Below are 19,542 nucleotides of genomic sequence, written 5' to 3' on the forward strand. Positions count from 1 at the left end.
CCTTTGTTGGTACCATTTGCAGGGGAAAAGACAGACACTGTCTTCTGCAGCTCTCCCCCCCCCCCCCCCAAAAAAAAACCCGAAATGTACCTGTATTTTGGCTAATTTCTCGGTCCTCTCCTGGGGAATCCACATGCCCTTGGTACCTTTAGAATACTCTGGATGTTGCAAAAAAAGAATGTAATGTTGGCATGGATGCCTTATGTGGACAAAAAGTTATAGGTGCCCAAGTGTGAACTGCCCCAAATAGCCCCCAAAAAGGTTAGCAAAAAGGCCTAGCAATAAGGGGTTGGGTAGGGAAGTCTTTATTGGTAAACTAATGTAAATTACTTTCATGCGCGCTACCAACTGTAAAAGTGCATGCTCGTCTGTAATAAAAATTGGCCTCACGGCTAAACAAAAAGACATGGATAGTGACTACAAATTAGTGTACATTTATTAGAGCCAAAGGATTTACTTTCAAGCGTGAATGTTAACTGGGTCGCTATTTGACTTCTTAAGTTTGGTTTCTGCGAAAGTGAACAGAAATTGGTCACTGTTTGCAAATAGAGACACACACCTCATGTGGTGGTCTGTTAGCATTGGCCATGACGTACTGACTTGACGGTTCATGTTGAATAGCTCGCAATATTCTAGATAGTGACCGTGCCAACCATCCTAATTTTAAACTCTTCCAAACTGCAGCAGCGACTAGAAGGCTCCCAGTGAGTCAGTGCCATCAACATTTGAGCACTAACGTTTTCTACGTATTGTTATCACATATCGCATTGTCATAGTCTGTCACCCGCTGATTTGTGGTAGATTGACTAGCTCCCGACCTCTGGTCCCTGCAGGGTCTCTACTCAAGTGTAATTTGTCCAGGCCTGGTGATGACGAATCTGACATATGGCATCTTTCCATCGTTCTTCTGGACACTAATTATGCCCATCATGCTGCTGGTGAGTACAATGTTCCTGTGCCATTTCTGTCTGTGTGAATCAGATTATAACTACAAGGTTTTCATAATTAAAAATATACCAAAAAAACATAGACTCATTTGACATCTACTGACAAATATCTACGATATATGCCCCTGACAAAAATGTTGAAATGCAAAACTCACTACTCCCATTGTAAGAATATGTTAATTTGCTGGTTTGGCTTCAGTCTTGGCATATTTGGGAGAGAGTGCTTTATATTGAGTTTAGTTGTATGGTGAAATTTTAACCCGGGTAATTTTATGGAGTATATATTTTGGCAGATGGTTCTTTAAGTCTTTATTTTTGGAAACTTTTTGAGTGCTGCTTGCTTTTTATCCCTGTTCTTAGCTAGACTTTCTTCTCCCTCTATTACTGCACTACTTTTAATTCTACACTCTGACTTCCCAGGTTTTCTGTCACCATGTATGTACATCACCTGTACCTCTACACCCCCACCACAGCCCACAATTTTCTTCAACCGTGTCCCTGCACTACCTGTGACTCTACACTGTTCTCTTATGACCACTGTCCTTTTACTCACTGCTGAAATATCTCTACCTCTTTAATACCTGCCCTAACACCACCTCCCTTCCCCACCCAATCACTAACTTCCCTCCCCGCCCAATCACTAACTCTTCTACCAGCCCAATCACTAACTCACCTGTGATTCTACTGCCACTTAACTTAATATAATTCTCCCCTCCCATATCTCTATACCGCCAGTAGTTCTACATGCCTTCCACGTGCAACCACCTCCCTTAATGGCAATTTGAGGTCACATTGAAGCTCTCAGTGGAAAACAACATCATTATTGGCCAATGCCCTTTTGTTATTCCAAATGATGATGTAGCCTCTGTCTGTTTGTAATGGTGCAGTATTGTACGTAAATATCCATTCAACTAATGTTCAAGAACTTTTGCATTTCTGTTAATGTCACTTCTTTTTTTTCAGATACGAATCTTCACCAACACCTTCACATTAACGCCATACAACGGAGCAGAAGCGCTGGTATGAAGTTGCTAACATTCAATTACATTGGATGTGAAAGGGTTTCCATGGCTCCCCAGCCTCACTTAGCCGTCTGGCTGGTAGGCATAGGCGTGAGGGGGTAGGAATTCCTAGTACTTTTTCAGTTGTATGGCACCCTGGGATGTATTGGAACTGCTGGTTTTCCAGTCAACCTCCCTTCAGTGCCAAATCAAGGTTAAGGTTTCTTGCTTTAGGAATAAACTCATCTTGCTACAGATCCCTACCGAACAGTCCCCTGCCTGTATGCGTAAAACGCATCGCTTATAAGACACTGTAGGAGTATCGGACATGGGCAAAATGATATACGCCCCACTGAGCAATTTCACGGTTCTATGTAAAAATATCTCCTTTTAGGTTGTACTACTGAATGTCAAGCCCCCCCTCAGAATATCGTGAAGCACTAATATCTAGGCCAGGCTATCGAGGAACCTAATATAGAAAGGTAAGTGCATGTAGGAAAGTATAGATTTACTATGCTTAAAGCCACATGTACATACCTTGCATCTTGTGTGTGTGTGTATGTGTATATATATATATATATATATTCCATCGACAGTCGTTCTCCCTTCCAACCAAGAACGATATCCAAGCCACAGATCCGTTTCAACGTGTATTTATTTCAAGAACGCACTCGACGCGTTTCGGGAAGCAAGTTCCCTTGTTCACGAGTGTTTGTGCGAAATAAACAGTGCATTTTAAATGTTAATCATGTGACCAGTGGGTTACAAACATAAACAACAGACTACATTGTCGAGAGAATATTTGGAGCTGTGAGTACACTTAAGAATGTGTAGCAAGCATTGGCATTTTGTCAACAAAACGTAATTCCAAACATTTCACACTGTTACATTTTAGTACCACTTAAATATTGTGCGTTTTATGCAAACATAAACATAATCGAGTTCAAATTCAATATGTTCGCGACTGTGGGATTCGAACCTCCCATCTCAGGACACAACACGCATGTGAAGCATTAATGGTTTGTGCTATTGTCCAGCCCAGACGTTCACAGCTCATGATCGTTCTATATAGGTGCGAGCATTTGTCATACATAGTTTTCAAGCCCAAGTGGGCTTGCCACACCTCTCTCTTATTATAGCCTAGGGTGAGAATCGAACCTCAGACCTTGGAGCTTGCATGCGTGCGGAGCATTCGCCAATTGCCTTCTTAACTCATCTTAACTGTGAGTGCCATTGAGGTTACCAGGCTGGTGCGTGCATGCGTCCCTGAAAGGTTTTCGAGCCCCAATGTGCATACCTTACAAATTAATCATTCTTTTCACTAGAATGTTCAGGTATTGAAACTCATACCAAATACTGGGTGCAACGTCCTTGGTTTGTTAAGTAAAACAAAACCCTTGAATCACTCATTCGTACTGTAACAATGTTTAGGTTGATGACAATCTCTCAGCCTCTCTGCATTTCAATTGTCGTGTCTCTCATTCTCCCAAATTAGATCGACCAGTGCCTGTAATAAAATAAACGGGGAAATGTGAATTCCAGCATTCAACCGTGTTTTTGTGCATACATACATTTAAAATGTAGATATTTGGCTGCTATAATCAAGGCAACTCATAACATTTCAATGTTTCACTTGACAAAATGTTCTGTTATCCCAGGTGAACCCCCAATGCCTCATCGCAATTGTGCCCCTGGGGTTGCATAGTTTGGTACTTAATGATGACCCTTGATTCAAGGCGTCTTAACTCTTGCAATCTGTTACCTCCCCTTTCTCTTACAGGGACCTGATCTAGAACGGTAAAGGATAACAGGCTGTTATTGCTTTTGTGATGGGTTGCGTAATGCCTGGCAACTGGGTACTGTTTGTCCAGGTTCTTAATCGCTCTAAGGTGTTGCAACACCCTTTCTTTCGCAGGTTTAATCGTGCTGCCTACATAAAATTTATTGCACGGGCATCTCAGTGCGTATACCGCAAACTCAGTATGGCAAGAGACATGTTTTAGAATTTTGTACGGTGCACAGTTCTCAGACAGTTTCAATTCTTTAGTGTTGTGGCTGTATTTACAGGCCTTGCAACTGCCACAGACATAAAATCCCTGAACAGGATTGTTTCTCTTTTTATTCGTCACCAAGGTTTGGCATATTTTATCCTTAAGTGACATAGGTCTTCTATATGTTATTTGTGGGAACTCAAGGACACAGGTTTTGATGTCTTTATCAGTTTGCAGGGTGTGCCAGAATTTGTTAATTGCACCCCTTACTCCTTTGTGTTGGGAGTTATAGTTGGTGATGAACCTGACTGTTTCCTGGTTTTCAGCCTTCTTTTCTGTGCCTGTCTGTGGGAGATCTTTACTGTATACTTTCTTGATAGCTGCAGAGATACACTTTTTACTGTATCCTCTAGCCTTAAATCTTTCACACATTACTGTCTTCTCTTTTTCAAAATCTTCCTGTTTAGTGCAGTTTCTCTTTGCCCTCAGTAGTTCTCCTAAGGGGATGGAGTTGATGAAATTACGAGGGTGGCAGCTTTGGGCATGCAGTAGGCTATTGCCCGCTGTCTCCTTTCTAAACAGAGCTGTCGTGAGGTGGTTGCCATCTACTTTGACTTTCAAATCTAAAAAGTCAATTGTGGTTTTGTCAACGTGGCTAGTGAAGGTTAAGTTACAGTCATTGACATTGAGAGTTTCAACAAATTTCTCAGCCTCACTCTCGCTTCCCTCCCAGATAATAAAAATGTCATCTATATACCGGAGCCAGGTACGTACTCCGGTCTGGTATTGGGGTAGGTGTCTGACTACTTGTTCTTCCCACCAGCCTAAATACAGTCCAGCAAAGCTGGGGGCAAAACAAGTACCCATTGAAGTACCAAGAAGTTGGTGATATATATTGCCATTAAACAGAAAGTAGTTCTGGGTGAGGCACGTGTGGATCATATCAAGAAGCATTTCTGTGTGGAAAAGGTAGGATACAGATCTGTTGTTAAGAAAATGTATACACGCCATTATTCCCTGTTCATGTGGAATATTAGTGTACAGGCTGTTCACGTCTAAGGTCATGAGTAAACATCTGTCATTAATTTCAATGTTAGCAATTTTCTGCAGAAAATCCCCGGAGTCTTTAAGATAAGCCGGGAGTGCTTGGACTAGTGGCTGTAGAAAGAAGTCTACATACCTGGATGTATTCTCCAGGCAGCTGTTTCTAGACGAAACAATGGGCCTGCCAGGGGGATTAGTTGGGTGTTTATGAAGTTTAGGCAGCAGATATAGTGCCGGCAGTTTGGGGAATTTACATTTTAAAAAATTAAATTCATCCGACTCTATAAGTCTCATGTTTTTCCACTCAATACGTTGTTCTTGATATTTGTTATTCTCACATTCAACTATTTTTCTAGTACTTTTTTCATACTTGACAACATCATTTAATTGTTTCATTCCTTCTTCAATGTACATTTCACGTGATAAAACCACAACATTACCACCCTTATCGGATTTATTGATTACAATGTCAAAGCTGAAAGAATAGCCATGGATAACTTAAGAAATGATTCTGACATTGTAATCAAAAAATCCGATAAGGGTTGACATACACAGAAGGTTAATAAAGCTTTTAGTATTTTGCCCAATGGTAATATGATATTCTAAACTGGAGGTAAAAATCTTCCAAGACAATGCAAGCAGGCAACTCAACCAGTCCATCCATGGTGTGGGCCCCAGGCATGCATAGGTAAATGCAGAGAACTAATTATTCAGCTGTGGCCGGCCAGTGGCTGTCGGTTGATGCTAATCTACACTCACCTGCTAAAGCCGCCAGGAGCATGCTATTCTACAGAAATCTAAAGAAATGCCTCCAGGTGGCTCCATACAAATGAGGAAAACCTTTTTTCTCAGCGCATCTTCTCTACGCGAACGCATGGAGACATCAGCGCAGGGCAAAGGAGCAGGCAAGGGGCCACACTGTGTGCCTCATATGAGTTGGTGCACTGATTGTGGCCACCCATTGCAAGGGGAGAAAAGGAGGTACTGTGAATGCCCCAGACATACCCTCTCTAGGCAGGTGCAGTTACAACAGGCCATGTTGCCATTGCATTGTGAAAAGTGGAACAGCTACTTTAGTCAGCTGGTCCATTTGTTCACTAATGTGCTGCCTCCCTAGCAGTTTCAGTCAAGTGAGGTAGGGTATCAATCTACTGAGGTGGAGGGTCTCTCAGTCTAGTGAGGGGAACATTTCAGCCCATTCATTTGAGGGTCTCTCAGGCTAACAGAAAGGAGTCTAAGAGACCAGTTAAACAAGAGTGCAGCTGAGTGAAGAGGTCTTCGCCCATTATTAAGGCAGGCATTTAACCGCATCGCTGCAGCTGCTTTTCCCGCGGTGTGCTGCATTTTTAAAATTACCGCATTACATGACGAGCTCAGCTCGTCATCAGCACACGGCAGGTAAGCCTCATGACGAGCTGAGCTCGTCATCAGCATCGAAGTGGTTAAGGTTAGTGGCATGCTAGGATCAGTCAAGAGAATGAGGTGGATGTCTCATAGATGACAGGTGTATCAGTCTATTTAGGAGGGTTACTCATTGTGACGATGAAAGAGTGTCTGACCAATGTGAGTAGGTATTTTGTACTAAAATTGTGTTTTAAACCAAAGGCCTGGTATCTTTGTTCACATAGTTACTTGGAGGGCTCACAACAAGTGATACATGCGGAAAGGACTCAGAGGCTATGTTTGTAATCTTGGAGTTGCGGATTATATGAAGTTAGGTGGAGGTCTCACAATATTGAGTTTGGAGTCCTGTCCGGTCGGCAAGAATGGAGAAAGCGCACCCCTTCAGGATACGCGGCATCAGCCGTGTCATTAGGACCCAGGTCTCCTTTAGGGCCGGGCCCATATTTTCCCGTGCTTGCTCTCATGATTCTTTGGCCAGGGAGCTGCTAGTGGAAGGATACGTGAGGCACTTTATTTGTCTGTGATACTGATAGGTGACTGACTTCCAGTCCATTGAAATACTTCTAGACTCCTCAAACATTGGCCCCTGCTGTAAGACCAAAGGCAGTGGAAAGCACCGGCACAAATTAAGCACTGATCAATATGGACGTCCTGAGGAGTCAAGCTGAACACGAGGAACAAGCATGGATTTTAAGCACGTTGTCTAGGCCCTTTGGTCAGCTGAGCAAAGGGCTTTTGGGGGGGGGGACGCGTGCATTTTGACCGCTCCCTGAAAAGGACTAATGTGTATTACTCTGGAGGATGTTATGCCTCGCCTGCGTCAAGGGGAGCGTTGCTAATCTGAAGGCTGCCATCGCACTCTGGGGACCGTGGACAGGGCGCACAGGCTTTTAATTGCGAGGCTTTTATTTAGGGCAGCGGTGGACCTGCAAACAGGCACTCCGTCATTAAAAGTGACAGTGAAAATATAAACAAGCTACCGAAAGAGCGCGTGCATATGTTTTGTCCTTAACAATGAAAGCAAAGCGCGTGCAAATGTTTTTTCCTTAACAACGAAAGCAGAGCCCGTGCATCAGTGCTTAATTTGTGCCGGTGCTTTCCGGTGCTTAGCCCCGGCACTTATTTATCGGGGCCGGGCCTACGCGTCTGCTTCACGCAGCATTATTCACATATATATTATATATAACTTGCATATATATATATATATATTATATTATATAACTGACTGACTCGGCGCAGAGTATTGTTTTTGATTGCTCCCAAGTCCTACTCTACTCCCTAGTCACGGTGAGGATGAGTGTTGCGGCAGCTGAGAGAGCCTGAGACATTGATTCGGCCAAGAACAGAAGATTCAAATATGGTGACCTCGGTAGCCTCGGCCCTTAATTAACTGTTGCTTTTGCACGTGGGCGGGACATTGAGATCGGGGCATTGGGCTGGATTTGGTTGTTCAGGGGTAGGGGCTGTGCGGCAACGTATGCAAATTTTATTTAGATTGCCAATCCCCGGCACAATCGCAGTCATCATTATTAAAGGCAGCGATTGCAGCACAATGGCGTAGAGGGCAGCCCAGCCCAGTCCAACACGTAACCGTAAGTATTACTAAATAGCAGTATTAATTTTATAGTAAGCAGTAGTAGCCATAAACGCTTCGTTGTTACTGTCCGCCACTCCGCCCCCAGCCTGTGGCATAGCTTGGACTGCAAAATGAGCCTTTTGGTGTGGCACTGAGCCAGCGTCTGTGTACGGGGCAGTTGTCGAGCTTCATGACACTGTTTAAATTACAATTTTCTTGCCCCGTTACACAAACATGATTTGCTGGCGCTAGTTCATGTACTGCAATCAGATTGGATGATCATCAGTAAATAAAGAGCAATCACTGAAATGCAGTCGTATTCTGGTCCTTCAGTGCTGCTCCAAAATAAATAGACAAACGCAGTCCACTGTCCACCCCACTGAATGTGTTATCAATTGCCTTAGGCCCTAGCACACAAAACGGCAAAATGTATTATGTACTTTACTCCACTCACTACGATTCAAGGGGCATCAGGGTGTACTCAGAATGTGTTTTAACTGACCGTATAGGTGTCCCTCTATGTGTGGTTCACCATCAGTTCTCTCAGTTATTGTATGACGTGACCATCCATGTGAGTATAGATTAACCCCTTCCATGATGATGACGGCCCCCAGCTCTCATGGCACACAGTGCTCGTGTGCTGATGACGGCTGGGGGCCGTCATGACCACGCCGCGATCGGAATGTGCTGCACAGGAGCGGAATTCCGGCTGCGGGCAAGGGGTTAACTTCCAGTAGTGAAACCATGCCATAGTTAAAAAGTAGTATGACCGCTAAATTTAAGTTAATTGTGTCTTCTGTGAAGCTGCTTTCAAGCACAAGCATATATTGCCTCATATGATCTCCGTCAGCCTCCAATTAATATTAATTTGGTTACCAATGCTACCATACCGATGACATGCTACCGAGTACCAGATACAAACACTGATCAATTTGTTATGCCTTCAGTCCACAAAGATGTGTGTAACTGGCTTCATACCAACTTCAACAAAAGGGGAGAGAGAGAATATTACCTTGAAATGGATTTGTTCTCCCTGAGTTATATTCATTAACAAGAGTAATCCATTAGGAAGTGGATAGAAGGTGTCCCTACTGTGGTTGGGAACACACTAGTTGTTTTTGGGTAATAGTTTTCACCATAGGCACGTTCCTCATGTGTAGAATGAAACTAACGTGTCTTGACAAATTCGAACCGCACTCCTTTTTTGTGACTGTATCCACGGGTAAACATACCTATGATTTTTCACGGAATGGACCACCTGAAAAAAATGTTGTCCTTCTCCTTACAGGTCAGCTAAATAGCGGTTGTTCAGTAGGTACATTGATATACCTGCACTTGTAAATCCCACTGTTTTAGAAATATAAAAAGCTAAAGATAGAAAAACGTGAGTAAGGTGGGGATTTGTGTACCCCAGTCCTGAAGAAGATGTTTTTACATCGAAACATGTTGACACACATAGGAGGTGGCGCACATAGGTTACGCCAATACCTCCTCCTTCACCCTTTTACTAGTACCAGCCCGGGGGCCAATTAAAGTTTTTTTGCTACCCCACGAGCCAGGCACTTTTTAAACCCCACTCACTATTTAAACCCCACCACAGCACTCACTTATAAATTCCCTCACTAACACCACACATGGTCAAATAAGTGCTCCCACGCAACCGTCGGTCGCAGCACGCCGCATCCCGTAGAGGGGTGCGAGGACCCCAATGATGAAGCATGACACCAATGACCTGTTGGTGTGTGAGGGGTACCCAAAAACAACTAGTGTGTTCCCAACCACAGTAGGGACACCTTCTACCCACTTCCTAATGGATTCCTCTGTTAATGAATATAACTGGCTTCATATACATATTCATTTGCATATAGGAGTTGGGGTGGCCATATTAGATATACTGAGCACCAGAATGACATTTTCCTGCCTACGTGCTTGTTTTAAAGCTGCTCCACTGCCTTTGGTCTTACAGCAGGGGCGAATGTTTGAGGAGTCTAGAAGTATTTCAATGGACTGGAAGTCAGTCACCTATCAGTATCACAGACAAATAAAGTGCCTCACGTATCCTTCCACTAGCAGCTCCCCGGCCAAAGAATCATGAGAGCAAGCAGGGGAGGATATGGGCCCGGCTCCAAAGGAGACCTGGGGCCTAATGCCACGGCTGATGCCGCGTACCCTGAAGGGGTGCGCTTTCTCCATTCTTGCCGACCGGACAGGACTCCAAACTCAATATTGTGAGACCTCCACCTAACTTCATATAATCCGCAACTCCAAGATTACAAACATAGCCTCTGAGTCCTTTCCGCATGTATCACTTGTTGTGAGCCCTCCAAGTAACTATGTGAACAAAGACACCAGGCCTTTGGTTTAAAACACAATTTTAGTACAAAATACCTACTCACATTGGTCAGACACTCTTTCATCGTCACAATGAGTAACCCTCCTAAATAGACTGATACACCTGTCATCTATGAGACATCCACCTCATTCACTTGACTGATACAAGCATGCCACTAACCTTAACCACTTCGATGCTGATGACGAGCTCAGCTCGTCATGAGGCTTACCTGCCGTGTGCTGATGACGAGCTGAGCTCGTCATGTAATGCTGTAATTTTAAAAATGCAGCTCACAGTGGGAAAAGCAGCCGCAGCAATGCGGTTAAATGCCTGCCTTAATAATGGTCGAAGACCTCTTCACTCAGCTGCACTCTTGTTTAACTGGTCTCTTAGTCTTTCTGTTAGCCTGAGAGACCCTCAAATGAATGGGCTGAAATGTTCCCCTCACTAGACTGAGAGACCCTCCACCTCAGTAGATTGATACCCTACCTCACTTGACTGAAACTGCTAGGGAGGCAGCACATTAGTGAACAAATGGACCAGCTGACTAAAGTAGCTGTTCCACTTTTCACAATGCAATGGCAACATGGCCTGTTGTAACTGCACCTGCCTAGAGAGGGTATGTCTGGGGCATTCACAGTACCTCCTTTTCTCCCCTTGCAATGGGTGGCCACAATCAGTGCACCAACTCATATGAGGCACACAGTGTGGCCCCTTGCCTGCTCCTTTGCCCTGCGCTGATGTCTCCATGCGTTCGCGTAGAGAAGATGCGCTGAGAAAAAAGGTTTTCCTCATTTGTATGGAGCCACCTGGAGGCATTTCTTTAGATTTCTGTAGAATAGCATGCTCCTGGCGGCTTTAGCAGGTGAGTGTAGATTAGCATCAACCGACAGCCACTGGCCGGCCACAGCTGAATAATTAGTTCTCTGCATTTACCTATGCATGCCTGGGGCCCACACCATGGATGGACTGGTTGAGTTGCCTGCTTGCATTGTCTTGGAAGATTTTTACCTCCAGTTTAGAATATCATATTACCATTGGGCAAAATACTAACAGCTTTATTAACCTTCTGTGTAAGTCAATACCACTTATTAAAGGGTCGCCCTCTATCCCTTATAGGCCTTTGAGTTGGACCTTTAACTCGGGTTGGGGGCCTTTAACAGCAAGCATAGACATTGGTAGCAGGAAAAAATCTATGGTGCAGGAAGCAGCTTGGTACCCTCACAGGCTGAGGCTGGATGAGTAAATGGGGAACAGCCACGCCTGGAAGAAAGTGTGCTTCTCTTGGCAGCAGGGCTCACAGTGGAGAGTTTCATTTGCCAGGTAGTGAAGTCCTTCTGCTCTCGTTGTTGTGCAGTGCACCCTTCATCTAGTGACACTGACACCAGCCACATAGCTGCCAAGATTTCAGATTACTATGAGTGCCATTTTCATAATTTTAATCAATTTAGTGTAATTATGAGTGACATTTCAACAACTATGAATGACACTTTCTAGTTAGTAAAATCAAGCAAAAGACGAGAGGTTAGAAACGTATAAATCTCACATTGCACCCATTTGTGCATCGAGATTGTCTAAATCATAAGGTTTGAGCTGAATCCTCACCCTTTATTATAGAATCCGCTACATTATGCTCCCAGACAGGGCGATACAGGACTGTGATTGTTCAACACCTTTGAGCGATGATTCTAATTTGTAGGCCAAGGTTATGGTGAAAATGTACTCTATTTTGCTCCGTAGAATAAATATTCCTCTAGTGTGATCAAAACCTTACTATGAGGAAGGCTCTCTTGCTGAAATTCAGATCGGTAATTATATCTGATTTTTAGCAGTGCCAGTTGAAGATGTGGGTGGAGCTAATAGAGGAAGTGGGTGGAGCCAGTGGAGGAAGTGGGTGGAGCTGGAAAAAAGTTGTGTGGCCCGACAAACATTTGAGCACCTGCACTTCATATTTTACAAATTAAGCACTGATATTGATGAGGTGTTTCCCTGTGTGGGCAGGCCATTAAACCCCGCGGAGGTGTCAGGACGGCTCACTGTCACGCGTCCCTCTCATACCTCTTGTTTTTAGTGGCGTCCAACACTGCAGCCTGACGACATCGGGGCCTGGTACATAAGTGGTATTACACAAGTCAGCCCCACCTTGGAAAAATGAAAAGCGGACTCGAGCCCTTTCGAAGTTCAACTTAATTACTGAAGGTTACTGAGAGTGCACTAACTCACTATGCTACTGGGCCACAAATATGTGAACGTTTAGTCTGTAGGTCACCCAAATATGTCAGCAGTATATGTATTGACTCGCTAAGCGATACCTCACGTATTTTAACATTTAACCTGCAGGTTATATTCTTATATTTCCAATATGCTCTTTAACTCACTAACCTATGGCACCAGCATGTTAACAGGGTGTGGCTTAATGGCTAGGGCGACCGGCTTTGAAGCTGGGGAACCAGGTTCGAGTCCGGGAGGTTCAACCATCCTGTGTTTTTGTGCAATTCACTTAGGCCCCCATGTCTAGAAATCAATGTGTCCCTCTGTAATACACCTGGTGGAGCGCTCTCATACCGCCGGGTCGAGTCTGCAATATAAAACTACCAAAAAAAACCATAACCTTTAGGTTATACACTTATTGCTCCAGCAGGTGCACTAACCCACGGTCGTCTCCAAATGGGGGCAGTTGGGAGGGGTGCCATATTTGATGAAAAACTGTCAAATCCGTCCCAGTGATCTTTAGTTTGCCTCTTATGAGTCAGTGCGTCAGACAGTTGCCATTTTAATTCAAGCGATGGCCGTTTTTGTGTTTCCATAAAAATGCTTGTTTTCCACATGTCAACACTGGGCACAGCCCGTGGGGTCCATAGTTCCGCAGCTCGCCACTAACCCACATCTCTCTCTCGCTCTATTCCTGGCACTCTTTCCATTGCTCTTTGGCTACACTCCGCACCTTGCACTCTGTCCATCTCTCCCATCTCCTCTACATCCATCCTCCCTGCCCTGTCCCCTTGATCCCAGTGTCTTTGTTCCCTTTGGAGTCCTATTGCCTCGGTGCTATTCCCCCCTCTCTTTATTCCTCTCTGTCCCCATCCCCTATCTCCCACATGCTCTCTCTTCTTCCTTCATCTTTACCTACTTCTCGGTCTCTTTCCCCACTGGTTCTCTCTCTCTTACTTCTCTCTCTCTCCCCCTCTTTCCTCACTCTCAATTCCCACCGTATCTGTCTTCCCGCGCCCCACCAAGTCTTCCTGTGTCTCCTCTCTCTCTTCTTCCTCCTCCTCATCCCGGGGCTGTAATAGGGAGCCCGAGGCCCTCTCTGAAAATGCGAGCTGGAGGTGACGTTAAGTGTGAAAGCACCAAGGTGTGAACTGAGAGAAGAGGCGGAGGCGGGGGCGGGGTGGGCGGCAGATAGAGGTCAAAGGGGGCACAGGCTCTCAGAGAGGTGAGAAGAGGCGGGCAGCAGTCTGAGCACAAAAACAACACCAGAGCAACAGGCAGACGCCTAAACTTGTCTAACTGTGAGACCTATTGCATTGCAAATGGTTGTTAGTTTTTTTCTGTGACTTTCTAAGGTTTTTTAAATTCTATTTCCTAACTATAAAGTCCTAGTAACCTTTCTTTTCTTAAGTGAATGTCTAAGTTTTTAAAATTTGATTTCCTAACTGTAACTTTTGAGATTGAGTATGTTAATTAGCACATGAGTGGGTGTCTAAGTGGGTGCGTGAGGGAGCGGGTGTCTGAGCTGCTGCATGAGTATCTGAGTGGGTCTGTGAATGAGTGCATGAGTCTGTGAGTGGGTGCATAAGTCTGAATGGGTCTGTAAGTGTGTGTGTGTGAGTTTCTCAGTGGGTCTGTGAGTGGGTGCGTGTGTCTGAGTACCCTCTGCTTGTCTTGCCTTTTCTGCTCTCTTATGCCTTTTCTGCTTGTTTTTCTGTCCTCTGCTTTGCCCTCTTCTGTAATTGGAAAGGGAGCCCACGCAACACCCTCACTGGGCTGATTTCAGTCCGGGACCCTACATTCTGGGGCAGGCTAAAATTCAAAGGGGGCTACGCTGCTCATCTCCCTGGATGATTTTGGCCCTGGGGACCCCATCGGCCGGGACCCAGCCATGTCTCAGTGGGTACCCCGGAACCCACTCAGGACATCCAATGTGGTATGATGGTGGCCGCCCATCATAGCACATCGGCCCACGTCCTTTTTTCTCATAAAGCCCCAGGAGGTGATGGTCCCTGGGGCTCTAAGAGCCACAGGAGGAGGGTCTCGTAGCCTCCTCCATTTTGAGGTGTTGGCGGTACCCGGGCCATTTTGGCCATGGGGTGGGGGTCCTTGTGCACCCCCCTCCCTTTATTCAGATATAAATAAACCCCAGGACCTGGCCCACCCAGGGGCAAATCTTCAAAGAAGCACGGAAGACAGCACTTTTCTTTTTTTGCCGCAGATTCATGACTTTGTTGCAATTTCGCTATAAAAAAAATTGTCCTGGCAGGGTCTTTGCGATCCTTAGGACCAGAGCTAGGGGGTCAGGGTATTCCTTTCCCACACCCTTTTCTTTTTTTAAAATGTTTTTTTGGGACTCGGCAGAAGCAGAGTCCCAAGATGTCTGCCAACACTTCCTGGTTGAAGTGATAGCAGCCAATCAGATTTCAGCACAGGCTTGTCGTATCCTCTGAGGATCCACATCCCTAGATATACAAATTTGGTTTTCGGTTAATTTCTCAAAAACTACTGAACGGATTACACCAAAACATACCTTTTTGGCCCGTCTCCCTTTTTCTCGGCCTCCTCTTGACGGATCACACTGTAACTTTCCATGCACAACTAAAATGACCTTTATACTTTTTTGGAAAATTTTGTGAAGATGTGTTGACTGGCGCTAAAGATATAAGCAAGTTTAAAAATGCTTTTCGTATGGTAACATGGCCCTAACTATATCTATTTTCTGGCAACTAGCAGTAGGTATTATATGGTTGCCAGTAGGTAGTTATAGTTAGGAAGTAGTTTCTATTGGAGGAAAGTTTTTTGTTTTGCCAATAACTTGGGCTTCGTTTTGATGAATCCTCGCAAAATTTTCAAAACTAGTTCACTCACTTCAGCAGCTGTCTTGAAAGTTTCGTGGTGATCTGCCAAGTGGGGGCCGAGAAAAGAAGGGGGGTCACAAAACGCATTTCCCCATGTTAATTTCTATAGGAACTTTAAACTTAGCTACAGCCTGAACTGCTGAACGGAATCACACTAGATTTGGCAGGAAGGTACATGTTGGTCCAGGAAAGTGCCTTTCTTGAATTTGGTGTAAATCTGTTCAGTAGTTGCAGAGTAATTTAAAGAAATCTCCGGTTGTATTTATAGGGACGCTGAGAATCTGCGACCCCTTCTGAACTCGTGTTGAGATCTGATTGGCCTGCAAAACTTCAAACCAGGATGTGTTGGGAGCTATCTAGAGACTCGGCTTGAAACAAGTTGCAGAAAAAATGTTTACAAAAAAAAAGTGGGGTAGGTGGGTTCTTAAGTGTTTTCTTCATATAATGAGGCTGTGTCCTCAACGCCATCTTCAGATTGTTTTTGTCCGCCATAGGGTTCGAATGTAATATCTTGCACTCCAATTCGAGACTCCTTTGGGCTCCCTTCGGTTCTTTAGTACATCTCCACTCAACTGTATTGTCTCGAATATGTAATTTCATTGTGTCCAAGCAATTACCTGCATAGTGGGATTTTGGTGCGCTCCCACGGCCACGCCCGGTTTGGTATCCTTTCTATACTTCTAACATTCTTCGGAGAATGACCTGCTAATGGAACACATTCTGTTCCGTTTCTGTCCGAATTGTCAAGCCAAGTATCCTCATACCCACCAACACTTCTTTTACAGCCTGTGCCTCTCGCACAATCATCGATCTGGGAGGTCTGCAAATCTTTTAGATCCAAAAGGACTCTTCGAGATCGACATGCTTGATGCCAAGAAATGCAGCCTAAACAAGCAGACAATGTACCGGACATCTTCGGTCGACAACAGGAGGAAGATGAAGAAAGTTCAGCAGCACAAGAAGAATTGCCATCGATCCATGATTCCAAGTCAGAGTCCCATTTCAATGAGGACTGGACCACTCTTCAGCCGGCACAGAAGCATCGTACCGTGAGTACTTCTGTTCGAGGCAGGTGGGCTGCTGAATTCATATCTGTGCATAGATTGCCGCCTAGTGTTGGGTCCGGATGATTGCACATTGTTGTCCTGGAAGAGTCTTCGAAGTATCATGAGATAGGTGGCTCCTCCCCTGGACTACAGTGTGCATGGGCATCCTCTCCATCTTCAGATTGTTTTTTTCCGCCATTGGGTTCGGATGTACTTTCTTGACTCCAGTTCCGAATCCATATAAAACAGTTTTCGCAAGGCCAATAGGCCTTCGGGGCGTTGGTATTGTGTTCATTCGGTGCCTCGTACTTAATCCAGTTCTTCGAACAGGACATCGAAGTCCGTTTGGCTTTTCGACACCGAAGGCCCCGACAACAATCGATGATGGAACGGAGCCCGTTCAAGCAATGCCCCGTCTGCAACTCCAAATACCCTCACATTGACGTGCACCCTGTGTGCAATAAATGCCTATCCCCGGACCACGACGAGGCCAGCTGCATGGCCTGTTCCAAGTTCCGGTCAAAGAAGACACTTCGGCTTCGACACGCTGCAAGACAGTCGGCGCGGAAGCAGGCCCGGAGAACATCTTCAAGGCTAATGACGACAAGGGCGTCGATGAAGAGGATCCTGACCAGCAGTCGGACCCTGCGTCGGAGCACGACTCTAACTATGATGTGGACGAAGAAGAAGACTACGTCCATGAGGAAGACGTCGTCGAGGTAGGACGCAGAGGCCATCGGAGCCGTCGATGGCGACTCAAGCGATGAGCAAGGCCCACCCGCAGTCGCGGGGCCCAATACTGACACTGTACTCTCTAAGGCTCAGGTCGAGGCATCGCTGGAAGGCCTTAGCCGAGATCTCAATCCACATTCTGTAGCCCCGCGTCAAGGCCCGGCTAAGTATACTTCTAAGGAGCCATCGGTCGATCAACCGCAATCAGCGGTGAAATCGAAACCGACGGATGCTAAATCGAAACCGAAACTGCTAAAGACAGTCCTCGGATCGACGGCCTCGGACTCGTCGGCTCCAATCAAATCTAAGAGTGTCATCGACCCTTCGGGGTCACATAGGGGCGTTGGCCCGAAGACCGGGGCACCGACGCCTGTCTCTACAGTCAAGCACGTCGCATTGACACCGTCGACGTCCAAAGATGGCAACTCGGGCAAAGGACACAAGGCACAAAAGACTCTCGAACCGAAGCTTTCAGCCTCCAAGCCGACAGTGGGCAAGGCTGCCGAGTCGAAGAGCAAACTCGACCCGAAAGAGCATGTCGCGTTGAAGCAAAAGAGCGTGCCTGCTGCGCACGAGAGCTCGAGTCGACTCAAGGACGCAAGCAAACTAGCGATCAGACGAAGTCGGGCGGATCGAAGACAGCGCCACCCTCGAAGAAGGTCGGTTCTGTAGTAGGGGATCTGTGTATAGTCATAATCTAGTGAATAGTCCCGCCCATGTGCGTGGACCCCGGAGCAATCAAAAATAATCTCTTAAAGTGTCGGAAAAAAAATGCAGAACTGCACAGACACTTAAGAGAGAATTTAAAGACATATAATGCAGCCTATAAACAGGCTACACTGTCCAGTACTTCAACTAGAAATTCCACCAAAAATCCACAAAACAGCAAAGCCTGTCCAGATTTCCCTTGCCTTCAGCAAAAACCCCTCTGGAATGATAGAGAGGAAGACATGGACAGACAAGCCCCATAGGCTGCCATTATGTGGCTCAGAACAAGATACTGTGCCTTTAAGATAACTTTCCAGAACTTCACAGTATCCCAGAATGCCCTGCAGGTCCCTCTTAACTTTCAGTTCTTTTTTCCGGCTCCTGCTAGCAGGACCCTGGAGCATTGAGCTCTCCCTTTTTGGGACTTTTTGGTGTTTTTTCACTGTTTTTCACAGAATTAGTACTTTATTGTACTGTGGGGCCTTACTCCTTGGTTTTCTCACTCTGTTTTCTGTCGAATATGCCTGTGTTATTCGACAAATGCCCGGAGTGCTCCAGGAAAAAGGACAGGTCGGACCACCATGAGGTGTGTATCCTCTGCCTTCCAGCTTCCCATGTTCCAGAGGAGTGTGTTATCTGCCAAGGCTTCTCTGGAAGGACCCTGATGGAAAGGAAGAAGATCAGACTTCAGGGTCTCGAAGAAAGAAGACTGAAGGCACAAGGTGGGTCTGAAGGGGCTTCTTCTGCCCATGCTGAGGCCTCTGGGGAGCTCCCCAGGCGCAGGAAGACCAGCAAACGTCACCATTCTCCGCCTGGGTCCATTGCGCCAACTACGGCGTCGAGAGGAATGACTGCGGTCTGTTCCCCATTGTCGGAGACAAAACAACGTCGACGCTCGACGTCGAGGGATATCACAAGACCTTCGAAGTCCCCGGTGACTGTTTCATCGTCGTCCTCGTTGGCGTCGACGTCGAGCGATCGACGTCGAAGAGCCAGGCTTCGGCGCTCGCCGTCGAGGCGATACCGCCGTTCGCCGTTGGCGAAGAGGAGGCGGACGTCGTCGATGAGGTCCTCGCCGTCAAGGTCGACGTCGAGGCACAGGTCACCGTCGAGGCACAGGAGGTCGCCGTCGAGGCGCATGAGGTCGCCGTCGAGGCACATGAGGTCACCGTTGAGGCGCCGAGGTTCGCCGTCGAGGCGCAAAAGGTCGCCGTCGAGGCACAGAAGGTCGCCGTCAAGGCGCAGAAGGCGTTCGTCGCCGAGGAAGAGACGCTCGACGTCCAGGGGCCGATGCTCGCCGTATGCTCGCCGTTCTTCGACGCCGAAAAGAGGTGGAAGGAGACCTGACGCCGTGGGAGGTTCGCCTACGTCCCAGGCTGGAAGAGAAGGGGGTTTGCCGCACTCGGTGTATTCCGAGGTGTATACCCCGTCGGGGAAGGTGACTCCCCCTCCTCCGTTACCGAGGGGTCCCCCTCCGAGGACACCTACTCCGCCTTCGTTGCCTCCACCGCAACCTGGGTCATGGTTGCCTGAGAAGCCACCTCCGGTTCCTCCGAGGTCGACTTCGTTACCTAAGCTTCCGACGCCTCCCAAGGGTACACCTAGACCGAAGGCTCCGTCCAAGCCCAAGTCACCCGTTCCGGTGGACCCGGTTGATCGTCCTCGGCCGTGGAGGTCCCGTTCACGCTC

General features: G+C 46.4%; 1 protein-coding gene across 3 annotated transcripts in view; it reads left to right on the forward strand.

The window, feature by feature from the left end:
- The window catches only part of LOC147747949 (3-keto-steroid reductase/17-beta-hydroxysteroid dehydrogenase 7-like), a 127,904-nt gene that overhangs the window by 74,398 nt on the left and 33,964 nt on the right, over window positions 1–19,542 (forward strand). For all 3 annotated transcript variants that reach the window (XR_015308478.1, XR_015308479.1, XM_086957133.1), the window contains exons 6-7: window positions 834–938; window positions 1,911–1,967. Coding sequence is in view for 1 of the 3 variants with exons in the window: in XM_086957133.1 (XP_086813259.1) it covers window positions 834–938; window positions 1,911–1,967 (162 nt within the window). In the remaining 2 variants the exon portion in view is untranslated. The remainder of the gene's footprint in view (window positions 1–833; window positions 939–1,910; window positions 1,968–19,542) is intronic.

Source organism: Lissotriton vulgaris, chromosome 1_1, assembly GCF_964263255.1.
Source record: "Lissotriton vulgaris chromosome 1_1, aLisVul1.2, whole genome shotgun sequence".
Lineage (NCBI taxonomy): Eukaryota > Metazoa > Chordata > Amphibia > Caudata > Salamandridae > Lissotriton > Lissotriton vulgaris.